At 43.3% G+C, this 19,455-nt stretch overlaps 1 protein-coding gene across 11 annotated transcripts in view; it reads right to left on the bottom strand.

The window, feature by feature from the left end:
* AGBL3 (AGBL carboxypeptidase 3) overlaps positions 1-16,022 on the bottom strand; it is a 57,418-nt gene extending 41,396 nt beyond the window's left edge. For 6 of the 11 annotated variants that reach the window (XM_037883982.1, XM_037883991.1, XM_037883959.1 and 3 more), the window contains exons 1-5: positions 15,949-16,008; positions 14,225-14,327; positions 11,196-11,256; positions 9,621-9,803; positions 2,077-2,184 (exon numbers count right to left, since the gene is read on the bottom strand). In XM_037883982.1, the coding sequence (XP_037739910.1) occupies positions 2,077-2,184; positions 9,621-9,803; positions 11,196-11,256; positions 14,225-14,311 (439 nt within the window). In that variant the 5' untranslated portion in view covers positions 14,312-14,327; positions 15,949-16,008. Of the gene's footprint in view, positions 1-2,045; positions 2,185-9,620; positions 9,804-11,195; positions 11,257-14,195; positions 14,328-15,948 lie in introns of those variants that run through there. The other 5 variants (XM_037883947.2, XM_037883977.2, XM_043545164.1 and 2 more) reach the window with 5 other exon arrangements.
* Positions 16,023-19,455: the final 3,433 nt, after the last annotated feature.

Below are 19,455 nucleotides of genomic sequence, written 5' to 3'. Positions count from 1 at the left end.
GTCCGTGAGACAATTTCTCCATTAAGGTATGATCCATGGTATAACAACATTTTAACCCCCTGCACGAACCCATCTCCCTACCTATCCTTCGGTTCCCCTCCTAAAACCTATTGTGCACTGTTTCTGGCAAAAGAATAGTTACCATATCCAGCCAAGAGATGACTGGGTGTATTTCAATCCTAAAATTCTGATTCAGCAAAGCACTTAAGCATGTGCTTAATGCCCATTGACCTTAATGTAAAGCACATGCTGAAGTGTTCAGAACTGGAGCCTAAATTAAGTGATTCCTATACAATATAAAGCACCTTGAGATTTCCCTTGATGGAAAGCTCTATACACACTGAAAATTTTATAAAACCTGCCACCTACTTCTATTATTGTTACTAGGAGCCATGCACAAAAATCCATTAATCATTATAAAGACCTTACATTTAAATAGGGCCTGTCATCCCAACGCACATTACAGCCATAGACTGATATACAAAATATACAAAGAATATCACTTCATTCACTGCTCAAACACTGCTCTGTCCAGAGTGAAATGCGGCAACCATTTAACAGCACACAGAACACTAGGTGAGTGAGGCAGGAAATGATAAGTACAATTTCCAGACTGGAGGTGGAATTTTATTAAGCAGAATGTAATTATTCAAGTGGGTATTTGGCCAGGACAGCAGGATTAAAACCCCATCTGTTGTGAAAAGTGCCCTGGGTCTTTAACACCTTCTATGATTCTATGATTACCTTAATCCCCAAGAAACACACACTCTTTATAACATGGTTTGTATGCAGCAATAAAGATTTCAGGGGTCAGTGACTACAACTGGTTGAGATCTTGGTTTCACATAACATCCAAAAGAAGGTGTTTTCAGCAACAGAGCTCCCCTAACACTACTGTGGTTCAGAAGAGAATCAGAAAACAGAGTACCACCAAATGAATCAAAAGTACCACTGTCAGCAGCAATTAGCTATCCCCTTAGAGATCTGTAGTTAAGTAGTCCCCCAACCTGACTCTGTTTAACTTAAGAGAGTTGACAAGGTCATAGTATAAAGTGATAAGTTGCAAACAAGATACTAAGAGTCTCCTGCCAACATGTAGCTCCAGTTTTATCCCTGCAATTATGGAAGAAAATCATTTTTGAACGTTCATACTCTCTTTGCTCAAATATTATGAAAACATCACTAGAGAGAGATTAATTAACAAACTAGTTTCAGGCTAATTCCCACTGATGTTCAGAAACTGCTTGAACTGCACTTTTAAAGTTGTTAATAACAAAGGTTAAGATTTTGTCTCGGTTATTTTTAGTAAGGCACAGACAGGTTGTGGGCAATAAGCAAAAATTCACAGGAGCCCTGACCTGTTCCTGACTTTTACAAATAATGTGGTGGGAGAGAAAGGGCCAGGGGGGAAGGAATGACACTGGATCTAAATGGAGGAGACTGACAGCATCAGCCCCACTGCCACGAGGGGGCACTGCCCTGGCTCCAGACCCTGCCAAAGCTGCAGGACGGGGGCACACAGCAGCGGCTCTGGCTACAGAAGCAGGGGACGGTGGAGGGGGGGTGGGGTAGGGGAGGGGACGCACAAGCCCAGCTTCGGCCGAAGGAGTGGGGGGCCGGGATGGCGGGCACACAGCCTCGGATGAAGCTGGGGGTTGGAAGAGCACAGCCACGGATCCTGCAGCAGCTCCGAGGAGGGTGCAAAGCCCCTGCTCCAGCCAAAGCCATTGGTCCAGGATGCACAGCCCTGGCTCTGCCTCCGCTGCTGACAGCTGAAGCCAAAGTCATGGAAGTCCGGTAAAGTTACAGAATCTGTGACTTCCCTGACCTCAGTGACTAAATTGTACCCTTATTAATAACATAAGCAGAATCCAAGGATGGGGAGAAAGCTCTAATTTATTTCTATATCTTCAGATATAGAAGCTTATCCAAAACTCATTAAAATCATGGGAAAGACTCCTATTGACTTAAACTGGCTATGAATCAGGCCCCCCAAAAATAAAAGAAACCCAGTCAATCAAAATGGGTGCCAAAATTACATGCACCTTGTAATAACATTTCACAATGTGCTCCCACCTTCATCTGCTAAATAAACCACTGTGTCCTCTCTGGGATATTGGAACAGTGGCTCAAGCTCCAGGCCCGTTGGGTGGTACAGTGGCTCAGGCTCACGGGGAATCCAGTCTGAAAAAGAAGAGACAGAGAGAGAGCTAAACTACAAAGGGTGTCCATCACAAATGAAAGCTCTGAAAGCTGCTCCTTGATTCTTCTCCCTGCTTGTCAGGCAGCAACTTCAGAATGGTTTGTGGTAGGAATAAGTGAATCATGCCTTTCGGAAGATCAGAATTTTTCTTAGGTTTATACAAGGGTTTTATCAGCTCATACTTTACCTTGATAATTTGCCTTTAAAAACATCATCTGAGTGGATGTCATGTTTTGGGGTGCAATTCAGACCAGTAAGAAGTTGTATCACTGCCTAACCTGTAACCGGGGGTGCCTTAAATGCTCTGCTACTGTGGCTCAGAGCCCAGACACCAACAGGCAGCAGATAAGAATACAGTTCCATGTGTGCGTGTGCTGGGCAGCTCTGGTTTAGCACTTTGACCCCAGCAGCCTGCCTACAATACAACACCCCCACCCTTGTCTCCACCAGCCTTGGTTACTATTTACAGGGTGATACCAATACACTCCCTGTCCCGAATTTCCCCCAAACCATCTGCCCTGTAGTGTCCAGTCTTCTCCTGGAACTCAGAGAAGTAATAAGTTTCTTTGCGCCTTTAAAGAGACAAAAGCACCGGTTATTACTTAAAGTGGAGTTAATAATTATTCAATTCAAACCCAGCACTAGATTGGTTTAGATTATAAATAAAACAAGCGTATTAACAAAAAGAGAGGTTTTAAGTGAGTTCAAGTTCAAGAGTTGAAGACAAAATGGTTACAAGCAAATAAAAGTAAAATATGCTTTATAGTGGCTAAGGGCTTTCTACACTTGAAACGCTACGGCAGAACAGCTGCAGTGCTGAAGCTACAACACTGTAGCATTTCAGTGTAGACGCTACCTATGCCAATGGGAGCGGTTCTCCCATTGACATAGATAATCCACCTCCCTGAGAGGTGTAAACTAGGTTGATGGAAGAATTTTTCCATTGACCTAGTGCTGTCTACACCGCGGATTAGGTTGTCTTAACTACTTCACTCGGGGGTGTGGATTTTTCAGAAATATAGCTGGGTCAAGCTACCTTTTTAGTGTTGACCGGAACCAAGACTTAACTCAACAAGCTACAGCCTTGGTTCAAGGTAGATTTCTTACCAATCTCCTTCTTTCCAGCCATGGCTGGTTTTTTCTCAGTTAGAACCTTTCACCGAAGTACAAATGCTGGTTTCCCTTGTCTTCCTATGTGAAAGATCTTTGGCTAAGCAGGTTTCTCACATATATTCAGTTCCCACAAACTTCAGTTCCCACAGATTTCACTTGGTTGAAGGACTCATCTTTCTCATCTTGCAAGAACTCTGGCCCCTTCTGTCTATCCAGTGATGGATGCCAAGATGGCTTTTTTTCTCTCCTTATATCTTTCCACACTCACTGTTTTGTCTCCAGATTCAGGATGACCTCATGCTGTTCTTCCTTCCTGTGGGCTTCCCATCCCCCTGCTGACTGGTATGTAAATGGGGCTTCCATTGTTTTTGGTCACATCTTACTTAATTTCATTAGAGACAGGTAGATACAGTAAAACCTGCCAAGAGCGACCACTCATGGGAGTTAGCAAAAGTGGTCACTTGTAAGAGGTGGTCTCTTTTCAAAGGTTTGCACACCAGAGAGTGGTGGTGTTCCGTGGCCTCTGCAGGTAATCGCTCGTGACAGGTGGTCTTTTTTCAGAGGTGGTCTTTAAAGTAGGTTTTACTGTAGCTGCCTTCCCTCCTGTCTAGGAGAAAATCTGTTTCTCCTTTTGTTGGGTCACAGACTTTAAAGCATAATATCAATGAGCATTCATAATTCCTCACATAGAGTTAACACATACATTTTACAATTATATGAATCACCAATGTGTTATTGGTTATCATAATAGACCTTACTTGATACACTTTTATAATACAGCAATATCACATACAATCAGCTGATTCAATTACTTATCACTTGATGTTCAGACCCCTGCAAGAGGCTCTCTTGCCTACTCATTAGATTGATGGCTTTGTTTACCTTTTATGTAAATGTACCTTCATTGTCTGTGCCAGATGACCAGGCAGCTCAGACAAACAAATACACATTCGTTTGCCCAAGGCAGACTGTGCTTATACATTGCTTGCCAAACTCATTTTAAGAACTTAATTCTAGCACATATTCATAACTCTTTGTACACACCTTGTACATACATCACACAAGAATATGCATGATCAGTGAATTATTTGTTTTCCAATGATATCTTACATGACCCCTTTTGGATACAGAGTCTGACAAGAGTGTTAGGTGTAGTGAGTATGTCAGGTCTGACAAGAGTTGCTGACACAAAGAGTGAACCACAAATGGGCATCTGTGTCAAAGTGGGTTACTTTAAAAAAAGATGAGTGTATAGGGAAAGAGGAGAAAGAAACATAGGTGATGAAGCTCTACTGGCCATAGTGGCTGTTTGACCAAAACCAACAGATAAGTGACTATCTTAACTCAAAGGACAAGGGGTGTTGCAGAAAGAAAAATGGAAATCCACATGGTTCAGAGATGCATACAGCTTGTTAAAGGTATGGATAAATTTATACATGATGACTGTTTGCTAGGATTATTTAACTTGTAAAGAAAAGTCAGCAAGACTGGAGTATTCAAACTATGAAGGACACATTGAAAGTGTAGCTGTCCTTCCTTCTTACCCTACCCTAGGATAAAAGAACAGAGTAGTCAATTGATTAAATTAAAGGGCAATAAATTTGGACCACAGTTTTAGTACCTATGAATAATTCTCATTCACAATTCGAAATAAAAACAAGTATTGGATGGGGGGGGGGTGTATTATTCTCTGGTAAAACTGATTTTCTACATTCCTGTACTACTCCTGGTAATGCTAGTGACTGGAAGTCTATCAATTGACATATGTCACTGTTGTTAACACTCTGGATCTTTGCTTATGACATGACTAGAACTCTCAGCCCATAAAACAGTTTGTAAGGCTGTGGCTAGAGGCTCCAGTTACAGCTATCTGCACAGTCACATGAAGGGTCTCAAAACAAGCCCCACAGAATCAGACGTACAACTTCCATTATTGATAATGGGAGACTGCACAACTCATTCTCTTTGTTAAAACTGCCCACTCAATATTAGAAAGTGCTGTATCAAACTAATGATCGTGTCTCCTCCATCATACCATGGGCTAGGCATATAGGTACAGAGGTGTTCATCTGTACATTTTAAATTTTAAGAAGTGTTTATATATTTGAAATATTAGGTCCTCACCTCTTCTTCGGTCAAGGACAAAGGCAAGAACTGGAGTTGTATGAAAAGAGATGTCACATATCTATAATATGGGCTGCAGATTTTTCCTCCCCTAAGGAAGGGGGAGCAGAAAACTTTTTTGCTATAGAGAAGCCAAGCAAATTTGGGATCCTAGAGAAAAGTAAGAGACATTAAACATGTTTTGCTGCAAAGTTCACCTTTAAACCATTAATCAAGAGGTGAAAGTCTCCATTATTCCCATTACTAGTAGTCTTCTGAGTGATCCGGTTCCTGTAATAATGTCCAAAAATAATGTGATTTTGATTTAACTCCTTTTCCTTCCCTGCAGTTAATGTATATTAAAAAAGGGGTTGATAGGATGTGAGGGAGAGATATTCCTGGTGGAATTCTGCATCACTGCGCACGTGCAGAATTCATGTCCCTCACAGATTTCTTTGCTTCCCCACAGAAAAATGACTTCTGATGAGGAAGCAAAGGGAAGCCTCAAGAGTGGTCATGTGCCCCTCCCCAGCGGCACAGGCAGGTCAGTTTGGGCTCCTGGAGCAGCCAGTAGAGACATAAATCACTGCCGGCGGAGGGGGAGGGGGCTGGCCAGTCTTGTGTGTGATAAAGAAAGACACTGTGTCCCTCTCACATGCTATTGTGGCACGCTTGGCATGGAGGGGCAGGGCTTTGGGCTGTTTCTGACGAAGCAGGCGTGGGGCAGTTTCTGTCCCCTCAGGCAGAGCAGAGTGTAGCAGCCTCCCTGCTCAGTAAATTGTTCCCATTGTCTTTGTGAGGAACTGTCTCAGACTGACGTGTCAAAAGAGGAAATTTTGGTACAAATTGATAAATTAGACACTAATAGTCATGAGGACAAGATGGTATTCATCCAAAAGTTCTGAAGGGACTCAAATATGAAATTGCAGAACTATTAACTGTAGCATGTAATCTATTGCTTAAATCAGCCTCTGTACCAGATGACTGGCAGATAGCTAATGTAACGCCAATTTTTGAAAAAAGGCTCCAGAGGCAAATCTGGCAATTACAGGCCAGTAAGCTTAACTTCAGTACCGGGCAAACTGGTTGAAACAATAAGGAAGAACAGAATTATCAGACTCACAGATGAACATGATTTGTTAGGGAATGTGAAGCACCACTCAAAAACTCTAACACAGTGGTTCCCAAACTTGTTCCGCCGCTTGTGCAGGGAAATCCCTTGGCCCGCGCCACTTCCAGCAGCTCCCATTGGCCTGGAGCAGCGAACTGTGGCCACTGGGAGCAGCGATCAGCCAAACCTGCAGACACGGAAAGTAAACAAACCGGCCCGGCCTGCCAGGGGCTTTCCCTGCACAAGTGGTGGAACAAGTTTGGGAACCACTGCTCTAACAGAATGTTTGGAACCATTAGGAAAGGGACAGATAATAAGACAGAAAATATCATAATGCCACGATATAAATCACTGGTACGCTTACACCTTAAATACAGTGTGTAGTTCTGGTCTCCCTATTTCAAAAAGATATATTATAATTGGAAAAAGAACAGAGAAGGGCAACAAAAATTATTAGGGTTATTGAACAACTTCCATATGAGGAAAGCTTAAAAGACTAGGACTGTTCAGCTTAGAAAAGAGATGACTGAGAGGGGACATGATAGAGGCCTATGAAATCAAGAACGGTGTGGAGAAAGTGAATATGGAAGTGTTATTTACCCTTTCACACAGCACATGAATCGGGTACCCAATGACATAAATAGGTAGCAGGTTTAAAACGTACACAAGGAAGAACTTCTTCACACAACGCACAATTAGCCTGTGGAACTCGTTGCCAGGGGAAGTTGTGAAGGCCAAAAGTATAACTGGGTTCAAGAAAGAATTGGATAAGTTCATGGAGAATAGGTCCAACGATGGCTATTAGCCAAGACGGTCAGGGATGCAACCTCATACTCTGGGTGTCCCTAAACCTCTGACTGCCAGAAGCTGGGAGTGGACAATAAGAGATGGATCACTCTATAATTGTCCTGTTTTGGTTATTCCCTCTGAAGCATCTGGCACTGGTCACCGTGGGAAGACAGGATACTGGGCTAGATGGACCATTGATCTAAGCCAGTATGGCCATTCTTATGTTCTTATGACCTGGAAGATTTTTTATATAAAAAATAATAAGTAATGTTTCTTCCTGCTTGTTTTTTATGTTAGAAATGTATATCCACTGGAAGATGCTGTTGTGACCAGGGGTCAGATGGAAGGGAGACAGGAAAGAGGAACGGTAGTGATACTCTTCCAATGTCTGACCACAAAATAAGCCCCACCCACCTATCGCTCACATTTGATTGTGCAGATGTTCAAACTATGATCACACGTGCTCTCTGAACTCCTTGGCTCAGCTCCCTCTCAGTAAGGTCCACATACAACCATGGTTCTGCTTGGCTTCCTTTGGGTAACGCCTGCTGATATTTTGAGCTTGATTCCCCCTGGTGTGAGTTCAGCTAACTTGCTTGGGGTACCTGTAAGGCTCTTTGGGATTGGCTCCTTCTTGACTAGGGACAGGAAAAAATGGCAGTACTCTTCTGAAGCCACTCACTACCGGTGCCAAAATAAACTGTTATTCGCAGTATTGTGCAGCTCTTCATAATATGATATTCCCTCTCCTTTTATACATACTTTGATGAGCAGCAAGTTAACAATGTTGACATTTAAAGTATTATCTTTGGGCATCTGAGTTAGCACACATTGAGATGAATGGGTCATGCCTCTTGGAATTATTATTTTGGATTCTGCAAATGTAGGCAGATTTCACTGAATCAGTTAGCCTCAAAAACATGACTCAAGTGTACCTCCACAAACAAAACAGTTAGAGACTTACTTTTGCTTTTTAAAGTTTATGATTCTGGAAAACAAGCAGGCAGCATGAAAAAGGTGCTGTACCATGCTGTATCACACTCTACCACCATTTACCAGATGAATTGGAGTCCTGGTCATGACTGAAAAACTAGTGAAGTTATAACATCACTAGAGACAAGAGAATGAAAACTGGGAAAATATTTTTAGTAATTGTGTTTAAAACAATACTTTTTGTTTGGTTTTGACACCTATTTATCTCTCATTTCTAATGAGCGCTTGGGAGAAACATAGCTTTTGTTAAAGAGTGAACATCCTCATCCCTTCAATTAAATTGTGAAGGCTCAAAATATACACTCATGGGATCCTCAAGAAAATCTTTAGTTAACCCAGGGAAGATCAGACTTGATTTTTCTTACACACACACAAACTTCCAAAATTTCATCTATCATAAAATAGTAAAATGGGGCATAAATCTAATTTTTAAAATATCTTTTGCAGGTCTCCTTTGCAGAACCAAGTCTAGAATGAAGTTCAGACACTTTCCTTTGTTCCTGATATTAGACAACATGTTCTCTTGCAAACCTGCTGTACAAAGAGAAGACTCCATTCTCTCAACTTCCCCAGTGGCACCCCACTCAATTCATTTTCTGGTGTGCTTTTTGTTCTCCCTGAACAGACTTACTCAAGGCTGATCTTAGGTGTCAAGACAGATGCTGACTATGTTAAAATCCACATGAACAGCAATTTGATAATTACATTTTTATAATACAATTGTTTGTACATGTTAAATGACACACTCTCTGCATAAGAGAGACAAGGTGGGTGAGGTATTATCTTTTATTGGCCCAACTTCTGTTGGTGAGAGACAAACTTTTGAGCTTCCACGAAGCTCTTCTTCATCTCTCTGAAAGCTCAAAAGAAGTTGGTCTAATAAAAGATAATACCTCACCCACCTTGTCATTCTAATATCCTGAGACCAACACAGCTACAATAACACTAGATTATCTGTATGGCTGTTTCCAAAAATACAATTTTATTTATATGCTCAATTTTGACAACAAGTGTGTCCCTACTAAGTGGGTGATGGAAACCCAATCCTATACTATTCAAGTCAGTACGAGTTTGATCACTGACTTTAAGGGGAACAGAATCAGGGCCATCAACAGTTCAATCTCATCTCAGAAAAGCACATGATCTCCACTGATTGCTCCCAAACCACAGTGAATTTTATCAGTAAAGCACAGAGATTGGCAAGGAAAGTTCTTAATAGTGTCCCAATAGCTTTGATAAAGATTCATTTGTAAAAAATTATGAAGAGTTAAGTATTAATATTATTATTGACCAATATTTAGGACTTACCAATGTGCTCAATTCTATCCCTGATGACCTCACATTGGTGTGGCCAACGTATTAAACTCAGGTGACGTGCAGGAGATATGCCATAAAGATTGCGAGGCTCACGAAGCTGGGGTACCCATCTCCCAGAGTTATACGCCAAGACAATCTGTTTTGTCCGTGGGAAAAGCTGATCACAAATGGAATCTATGTGAAAATGAAAAAATACACTAGTCTCTTCAGTCCTTCAAGTGACAGCATGCAAAGCCAATTGGTCTGAAACTAATGGATAATCTAGTACCGCAGACTGGTTTCATGAATTTACTGTCATCCCACTGAAAAAAAGATCAATGCTGCATGCTATAAATCACCCTGAATTTAAAAAGCTGAGTTAAATGGACAATGGATTACATCTATCACAAAATACATCAAGTACTCTGCTATAAGTAATAAATAGGATAAATATTTCAAGCCAGGACCTCATTTGAGTCTTTGTAGATATGTATTAGCATCTTTTAATAGAGTTAGAAAGGATTTGTTTCATGTAATCTGGAGCAAGTCTCTTAGTTATACTTGTTAGGGGTGTTGAATGCAGGAGGAACAGAGCCACAAACAGAATTTTCCTAAGGAGGGGGGCCCAGGTAAGGTCACGGGCCAAGTAACAGAGATTACATTCTGAGACGTTCACATCTGTGTATAGGGTTCCTCACCTTCATACTGCTGCATGGCACATGTATGTCCTCACTAAGTCGCCATCTCTCCTTCTGGAGAGGGCCCGGAAGAGGTAGAGGAAGTAGCATGAGGAGATTGCAATCCAGGGTTCTAGGAAATGGGAAGTTGGGTCTGGGGGTGGGAAGGGAGGTGGAGGAGGAGTTCTGGCCAGTCTCTCTCACCTGGGTCTAAGTCTTGGACCCAGGGAAGAAGCAGTGAATGAAGCTGTCAGCAACTGGCCAGAACAGGGGCAGGAGCACCTCCGGCATGCCACAGACCCAGAAAACAAGGTCGCCATCTTCTCATGCTGCCTCCTCCATCTCTTCCACTTCTGGGCTCACTCTGGAAGGAAAAACGGCTGTTTGGCGAGGACTTCTACAGGAATTTGTTGTAGTGCCTGTGGCCAAGGGTGAGTTGGGTCCTGGGCTCATAGGTCCCTCTCTCATTGCACCCCTGGAGGGAATGTTATTTTTTCAAAGTGTTCAGTTTGTCCTGGCTTACTACTTTCTCTGGGTCTGCTTTGTCTCAGCACAACAAATAGAGACTGGGGTAATGCCTTTTCATCTCTGGGGACCTGGGTTCAAATCTAGATTATGTCTAGAGCACGTGGAAAAGAAATTAGTTTAGCTGTCTCATTTTCATTCCTAGTGGATAAATGTTCACATCCTGAAGCCACCACATAATTTGGCAAGATCAATAGTTTCTGATCAAAGGAATGCAGCAACTTCTGACTGAGGTGCATTAGCTGAACAACTGCATGAGGAAGCATACATAGCTTTTGCTCAGACTACACTTGGCTCTCTTGTCACTTGCATGAGCACTAACCTTCTCATCCTCCCTTGTGACCTTGCCGTGAAAGTGTATGGGAATAAATGGAAGGGTTCTAACCTGTGAAAAATGCACACTGCTCAAGATCTTCTGCCACAAATGGGTTAAAGGGATCTTCATCCTAAAAATAAGACAATAGGATAGGCTCCTCTTGTTTCTATTTAACCAAAAGGAAGCAGCAATAGCATCTGTCCTGGTATCTGTTCTAGAACGATAAGGGGTTTTCAACAGTGAGATTACTCACTTGATCATTATTATTATGAAAACACTATATCATAATGAAAACATTTCAGTGGTGGGGGAGAGGAGGACATGCCACTAAGGGAATGAGTTTCAACAAACATTGCAAATATGAGGAACTGACCACTCTCTGCATAACTGATCAGCTTCCATTTGGTCAATTACCTTGACAAATGAGCATGACTAAATATATTTTGCAGGAAATCTGAACAGAGCAGATGCCAACTCCAACCAGCCAGATAAACTATAGGAGACTAGAAGGCTCAGAGGATTGATAAAGGGCTATTTAGTCTTCTCTCTTTGTAAACCAATCTGAAGTTACAGTTATAGCAGAAGTAACTGAAAGTTGTTAGGTTTCAGAGTAGCAGCTGTGTTAGTCTGTATCCGCAAAAAGAAAAGGAGTACTTGTGGCACCTTAGAGACTAACACATTTATTTGAGCATCAGCTTTCGTGAGCTACAGCTCAAAAATTAATAACAAAAAGTTGTTATTAATGGCTGTTCAGAGGTCTACGAAAAATGAGTTTGACAAGTGTCTATATCACAAAAATTCCCAATTCCACACTTGGCACTTTTGTTGCCAGTTTCAGTAGACAGACCAATGTTTAAAAGAGCCATAGAGAGGAAATTACTGTCTTGACCCTGAAGGTGATTTTGCCAGGTCAAGGTTGGAACACTGTGGTAAGGCAATATGAAGGAGCATGAACTGCTGCTGCTGCTGCCTATCCTGAATATTTCCACTTAATACAGTACTTAGCCTATAGGGCTGTCAGAATGGCACCCCTACCATTAATATCACATTCATGTAAAAAACCCACCTTCCTTCCTGAAATACCTTGGAACATTTCTAACTCCAAAACTGTTTCACAACTGCAGCTGGAAATTCTGATTTATTTGTGGACACTATTTACATTAATATTTTAAATATTGTTATGAGTTGAGTTAAACCCTGCTATGGAATGAGATAAAATCTCATTGAAATTAATAAGTGTAAACATGCCCTTCATTTAAGATATCTGTAAGGAACAGATAAGGGGTGACACCCAAAACAAGGCATAATGGAGTTTGCAGAGAAATAGCACCATGTGGGCAGAGTATTCCACTCATTAGCTATTGCGTGTGGTGAAAAAGACAAGCTGGAGCGCAGACAAGAAACTGAGAAAGACTCAGAGGCAGAGCAAGAAAGCCAAGCATCAGCCTATGGCCCTGGCAGAAGGCTAGAAAAAGATTTTGAGGTGGTGATGCTGGCAGAACGAAGCTTGGGCCTGGAAGCTCAGAAACTACTCCTTTTGGTTTTGGTTCCTCCTGCCTTTGCAGAAGAACTTTGCACATTCCTTGAAAATAAACAAGACTGCATCAAAGAAAATACCAGACTATCATCAATTTGTACTCCCAACTGGAACAACCTAAAAGGTCCCGAACTTTGACTAGCTGCTTGGATCAAAAAGTAACAATACATGGTTTCTGAAAATTTACCTAGAACAGAAGAATATGATGACAAGATTTTCAGAAATGACTAAATGTGTTTCAATTTTTGGATGCCTACTGGAAACACCTTATAGGGCTTGATTTTCAGATGATTGGTGCTGAGCACTTTTCAAAAATCAGGCTCCTTTACTGTGTCTCAAGTTAGGCACCCGAAAATTGAGACACGCAAAATCAGTAGTCACTTTAACATCTCAGCAATCCCAAAGCATTCCTCTTGGGTTAATCCAGCAGCAACCTAGTAGTGTTAGTTCTCTGTACTGGCACGTGGGAGTCCTTGCTTTGATTCCCTGTCATGCTTTCTCAGACAGGGGGCTAGAAATACTCTGGAGAAGTGAATTCACAATCCCCACCTCCAGGGAGAGCAGGGTAGGAGGAAGGGTGTTACATTACTCAACAATGTAAAACCATACTGTTCTGAACAGTATCAGTGGTGAGCTCAAAGGGAGTTCCACTTAGTTCTGTGCTAAACGTGTGGTTTCAAAACTGGGGTCTATAGATCAACAGTGGTCCACAAAACACTTGTTGGTAGCTGTGGAGAGCTAGCTAGTGACATGGTGTTGTCTCGCCTCTTGCTTTTGGCTGCTAAGCCATTTTAAAATAAGTTAAAACTACATCAGTGTTTTCATATTACTTTTCCATGAAAACAACTGATGTAGTTGCCCCAGGGATGTTAATCGCAAATGTGAGAGGAGGTGTGCATGAGACAATGTCTCAAAGATTCAATCCACCCTACAAAAAAGTTTGAGAAAAGCATGGGAAAATATAAGGCATGAGGGAAAAGACAAAACTCTGGACTCCCTCAGAGATGAAGAGAAGAGGAAGTAATTACCATCAGCATCATCACATACATCTCTCGGTTTTGTTGATATGCTATGACATCACTTCACTACATGTTTGCAGTTTGGAAGTAATACAAAAGAATGTTGTATTGGAAAATAGCTGAGAAACCAATCAGACCCCTGTGCAGACCTCAATCCCTGCATAAAGGTTGCTGTAGGACTGGGGACTGTATTTTTACTTTGTGCATTTGATAGTACTCTGTGTATACCCAGTGGCACTGGTAAGTTTTCCCTGTTTGAACAGGATAGTGGAGAGAAAAATATTTTAAAAATAGGAAAATGTGGTCATAAACCCACACAAACTGACAGGGAAACTCAGGGGAAGGTGTAATACCTGAAATTACTTTTAACTCTTTTTTTAAAAAGTGGCTAGCTTTCAAGATCACAGGACCTCTTTAAAGTGGGGAACTGGAATCAGATGTCATCAAGTTTGCATAGAAAGCAAATCATATTATATTGATGGGTACATTATAAATAAATAAATAGATACATACAAAAGGATGAAGGCCAAAGGGAGACATACCGAATTGTATTCATCACTTATTATGCGATTTATCAGCTGCTTATCCTTGTCTGAATCTTCTGACATAATCTTCAGAAATGTGAACATTAAATTGTTCTGCAGACTGTGAAATACATTACAATTTCAAAATGACTGTTGTTACACTCTTTCTACACCAAACACTCTTTCTACACAAATAAAGGGGCAGCAAGGGTCGGATTCCTCCTGAAATCTCTGCCTTCTATGAAAACAATGAGGAATCCTGTGGCACCTCAAAGACTAACAGATTTATTTGGGCATAAGCTTTTGTGGGTAAAAAACCCACTTCTTCAGATGCATGGAGTGAAAATTGCTCTGTAATTTTCACTCCATTCATTTGAAGAAGTGGGTTTTTTACCCACGAAAGCTTATGCCCAAATAAATCTGTTAGTCTTTAAGGTGCCACTGGACTCCTCGTTGTTTTTGTGGATACAGACTAACATGGCTACCCCCTGATACTTGCCTTCTATGAAAATATTTATTTACAGTGACAAACAATTAGGCATTATGCCACCAAGAGAGGTAGTCAAAATGCCATCACTAGCTGCATTCAAGGAAAGATTAAAACAAACACTAGAGGAAGCCATAAAAGGAAACCCTTTGGAAAAGAGAATAGAATGGATTATAACTAGATCTCCTGGAAGATCTTTGGGATGGTTTTTACATTAACCTTTCCTCTAAAAATTTCCCAATGTTGCTAATACCAGCACAACTCCTGCTGTGATAGCAACGGAGATAAAGCTAGAGGGTGGAACTGGAATATAGGTATCAGCAGACTTCCATGCCAGAGAATTCTCTACTGCACGTTCCTCACAGACCCCTCAATAAAGGGAAGGGATGTGGTTGTAGAAGGCAGATATGCCAGAGCATACTGTGTTCTAACTATTCTGCTGGCCCAAAGAGGGGCACTGCAACAAAGCAGACCTAGGCTGCTCTGACTGATGGCAGGAACTCAAACAGTCCCTGCTTGCTTTCAGAAATGGAGCAAACTGTAAAGGTGATACACAGCCATCTTTGCCTCCGCACTGAACAGAACTTAGCTTGGCTGCTGCTTGGAATCAACGCCTCTATTTATTTGATTCTCTTTCCCTGTGAAAAGATTCAGATTTTGCAAAGTAGCAGTCAGTTTAAACTGGCATAATTCTTGTTATTTTCACGGTTGCCCCCAGGGTTCTGAACAGCAGCATGAAACAGAACAATTTTCTTTATTTTACTTGGTTGCTGTTTGGCAAAGTTACCAGCTGAAGTGAAGGCCCTGGAGCAGTGTTCTGCTGCTGAGTAAGATGATTCATGGTTTACATTGGGAAGGATTTTTTTTTTTTTTTTTTTTTTTGGTGCTAGAAGCTTCCACTTTCAAAAGTGAAATAATAAATTCTGCACAGATTAATAGTTTAGGTCCCAGTGATCCCCAGGGGCATCTGGGCAAGTGCGTTTTTCAGACTCTCTCTACACAACTCAGCAGGTTAACAGGGAGAAGGACCTTCAGGGAGGGGAAGGAGGCTTAATTTGCAGCCTCTGAATCTTTGTCCACCTCAGATGGCCTGGCCCGGGCTTTCTTTAGCAGCTGGCCACAGGCTGGCTGGCAGGTCCCATATGACACGTCTGACCCTCTCTCAGGGACGTGCTCCTGGAAGTCCCACCCCATCCTGTCCAGGCCCCATTCTACCTCCACTACACCATCCACTGCACCCCCAATTTACACTCACCCCGCTATGCAGCCACTCACATCCCCCTCCCCGCCAGTGCCGCTTCCGGGCCCCTGGCCGCGCCCGCCAGACCTGAGCCCCGCCCCAGCCCCGCCCCCTCTGGGCGCGCCCCGCCCCGGGCCCAGGCGCGGAGCCCAAAGGGGCGGAAATCCCGCCCATGAGCGGCTGCCCGGTTGCCTCAGCAACCAAGTTCTCCGCCCGTCTCGCGAGAATTCTGCCCGCTGCCCGCCCCCGGGATGACCCCGACCCGCGGGGGAGGTGCAGAGGCCACGTGCTGGGGGCGGGGTGAATAGTTCCAGGCTGCAGCTGGGCCTCTTCTGCCCGGGTCCCGCCTGCCCCGTGTCCCCTCCCCCCTGTGCTTGGCCCTCAACGTCCCCCTTTGCCAGGCACCCCGCAGCTGCCCTAATAGGGAGGAGCCCGCGCTTGGAGGGGGGAGCCACCGTCAGCCCTCCAGGTTGCTTCCAGCTGATACCACTGTCAAACCGGAACAAAGTTGGGGTGTTTCTGGCTTGTGAGCCCTTGGGTTTTCCAGCTTTTCTCTGTGGCTAGACACTTGCTTTAAATGATTCCATCTATAAAGCAAGAAAGGGGGGAGTCTCATGTAATCCCCGGGACTCCGGGAGCTGGGGCTTTATGCTGCAAGAGTTGGCAACTCTGAGACCAGTCTCGGCTGGGATTTGGGGGAAATCTCCCAATACTGCACTGCATGGCCTCCTGTGCAGCTCCCCTGATGGGTATTGATGGTGGGCGGGGGAGCATTAGTGCAGATTGCTTTTTCCACTGGAGAGCTGAGTTGCAAATAGCAACCCAAACCCCTCATCCCCAGCCCCACCCCAGAGCCCTCTCCCACACCCCAACTCGGAGCCCCCTCCCACACCCTGAACTCCTTGTTTCTGGCCCCACCCCAGAGCCCACACCCCCCAGCGGGAGCCCTCACTCCCTCCTGCACCCCTATCCCCAATTTCGTGAGCATTCATGGCCCGCCATACAATTTCCATGCGGCCCTCAGGCCAAACAGTTTGCCCACCCCTGCCCTAGATCAAAATTTTCACATGGCTCCAGCTGGTTACTAAGCATTTAAAAAACTAGCATTGAAATATAACCCAGAAGAACCAACTAAAATGTTTCAACTAGGGTTTCCATTTGCGTGATCAGAGACTGTCCTCGTTTCTCTAGAGCTGAGGCTCAGGGTCATGAGGAATTGAGATTATATAGGTGAGGCAGTGTACAAAGCAGAATAACCTAATGGCTAGAGTGCTGGACTAGAATTCAGGAGACTTGGGTTCTATTTCTGGCTTGACCACTAGCCTGCTGGTGACTTTGAACAAGTCACTTGACCTCTCAGCCTCAGTGTTCTGATCTGTGAAGTGGGGATAACGATATGGACCAAGGGTGGCCACTTGTGCATTTCTGGAATACAGGACATTCTAGTACTGCTGGGAATGGTGTGGGCTTGCCCTCACTAGTGTGACCTTGCCTGCCTGGTGCATATGATGTCAGACGACATGGGGGATGCATTTTTGAAGAGCGTGCTGCTTCTCCTGTACTGATGTGGTATGTGCAAGGTCATGCCGGTGGAGTGATGCACTCTTCAGAATAAAGAAAAGGAGTACTTGTGGCACCTTAGAGACTAACAAATTTATTTGAGCGTAAGCTTTCGTGAGCTACAGTTCACTTCATCGGATGCATTCAGAATGTCATCCCCCCATTATACCAGACAAAACCACATCCAATTTTGTCTCGGTGGCAGATCAGACAAGCCTTAAAAAGCAGGACTGCCTAGTTCAGTGGTGCCCAACCTTGTTACACAGGAGAGCCACATAAAACTAAGAACAACCTTGTGTGGGCCAAACAGATTCTACATATTTTAATAAGATTTAAAGTCACCTGTATTGATTTCTATTTTAAGTTCAGCTTGTTTCGTATGTAATTAGGTAGGTTATTTCTATGTATGGTATTAATTACACACTTGTGTGACCTAAAATGATGTAAACATGATGACAAAAAGCTAATGAATTGCCTGTTAGTATATTGTGTTGAAGTAGGCCCCGGGCCTTATGAAATGCTCTGGTGAGCTCTGTATGGCCCATGGGCTGTAGATTGGGCACACCAGGTCTAGTTTAAAACCAGATGCATGGCCTGCCTATACAACAGACAAAATGCTTTGAAATCTGCTGAAGAAGAGAGCTGTATAAGAGCCAGTGTTAAGGCTGTAAGAAAGTTGTGATTTTTTTTGGTTCAAAAGTTGCAGCCACAGTTTGTTAAAACTGCAGTTTTGGAGCAGTCAGAAGTACCACAAAAGGTAGTGTGTGGGGAGCAGGTGTGTGTAGGCAGGGACAGGACCTAAACTCTTGTTTTGTAACTGACTAGATGTTGAGTTGGCAGCAGGATCCTTTACCTTCCTATGGGGCTGGATACCCCTCCCCCCCCAGTTCTGTGTCTGGCTCTCTCCTCTGCATCCCCTTTCCTCCACTCTAGCAGGAGCCCCAACTCTTGTCCAAAGCACCAATGAAGGACAAACTCACGAGTGCTGCCCCAGGGTTGGTGGTGCTGGCCCTGCTTGGGACAGACTCCGCCTGTGGCACCATGCTGGGGCCTGGCCGACTCCCCTCCCCACTTGCTGCTGGGCTCTGGGGTCTCTCACTGTTCATCCTGCTGCTGGGTAGCCAGGTGGCCCAGTGAGCTGGAGGTGGGGGAGCCTGGCCCTGATCTGCACAGCTCCCAGGTCCTCTCCTTGTCTGCCTCCACTCCCACAGTAAGTGCCAGGACGCAATGCCAATTACTCAGATTTGGCCGAGATGCCCCTCCGCATAACAGAGGGATGTCTGGGCCAAATTGGAGAAAATGGCGATGCAGAAAAGTTGCAGAGAGTGTGGAAAATTGCAGTTTCCCCAACAAAATTGTGGACCGCCATTTTCTTTCAGCCTTATTTATACTGCCTTTGCTGCTTCTGTATTGTGTATGGAAGACAGCAGTTTCCAAGGGCTGTAAATCCAGCACTTCACAAGAGCTCAAGTTCACAGTACAGTAAAAGGAGTAACATTCCTTGCTATCAAAGTAAATATAATCAAGTAAACCTTGCCCCTAAATCGTGCAAATAAATATTAATTAACCACCACCTCCTCCTAGGTCCACATGCTATTAAACAGGGTTAAAAGTAATTTACCTTAAATGCTGATTTTTCTTGTGGGTCCCGCAGGATTATTCCTTTAAACTTCAGTTGTTTTAAACAATGCCATTGAAATGTTGATGTTACTGAAGGGTTAATAATTATGGATTAGTAAATACAAATATGAAATTGGGTATGTGGAAGACTGAGAAGTCACTTTCTTAAAACAGTAGCCTTCCTTTTATGCTGCGTGCTTTGTAAACTTTTGAGCCCTAGATAAATAATAGATTCTGTTGGCTTTCTTGACTTGCTAATGAGAAGGCAGCATCATGAAAGACATCCCCAATCTATTGTTGCAGGCAACTGTCAGGGATCTAAGAGTGGCAGTGAAGAAGGGT

The sequence above is a fragment of the Chelonia mydas genome, chromosome 1 (genome assembly GCF_015237465.2).
Source record: "Chelonia mydas isolate rCheMyd1 chromosome 1, rCheMyd1.pri.v2, whole genome shotgun sequence".
Classification (NCBI taxonomy): Eukaryota; Metazoa; Chordata; order Testudines; family Cheloniidae; genus Chelonia; species Chelonia mydas.
This window is presented reverse-complemented; position numbering and strand designations above follow the sequence as displayed.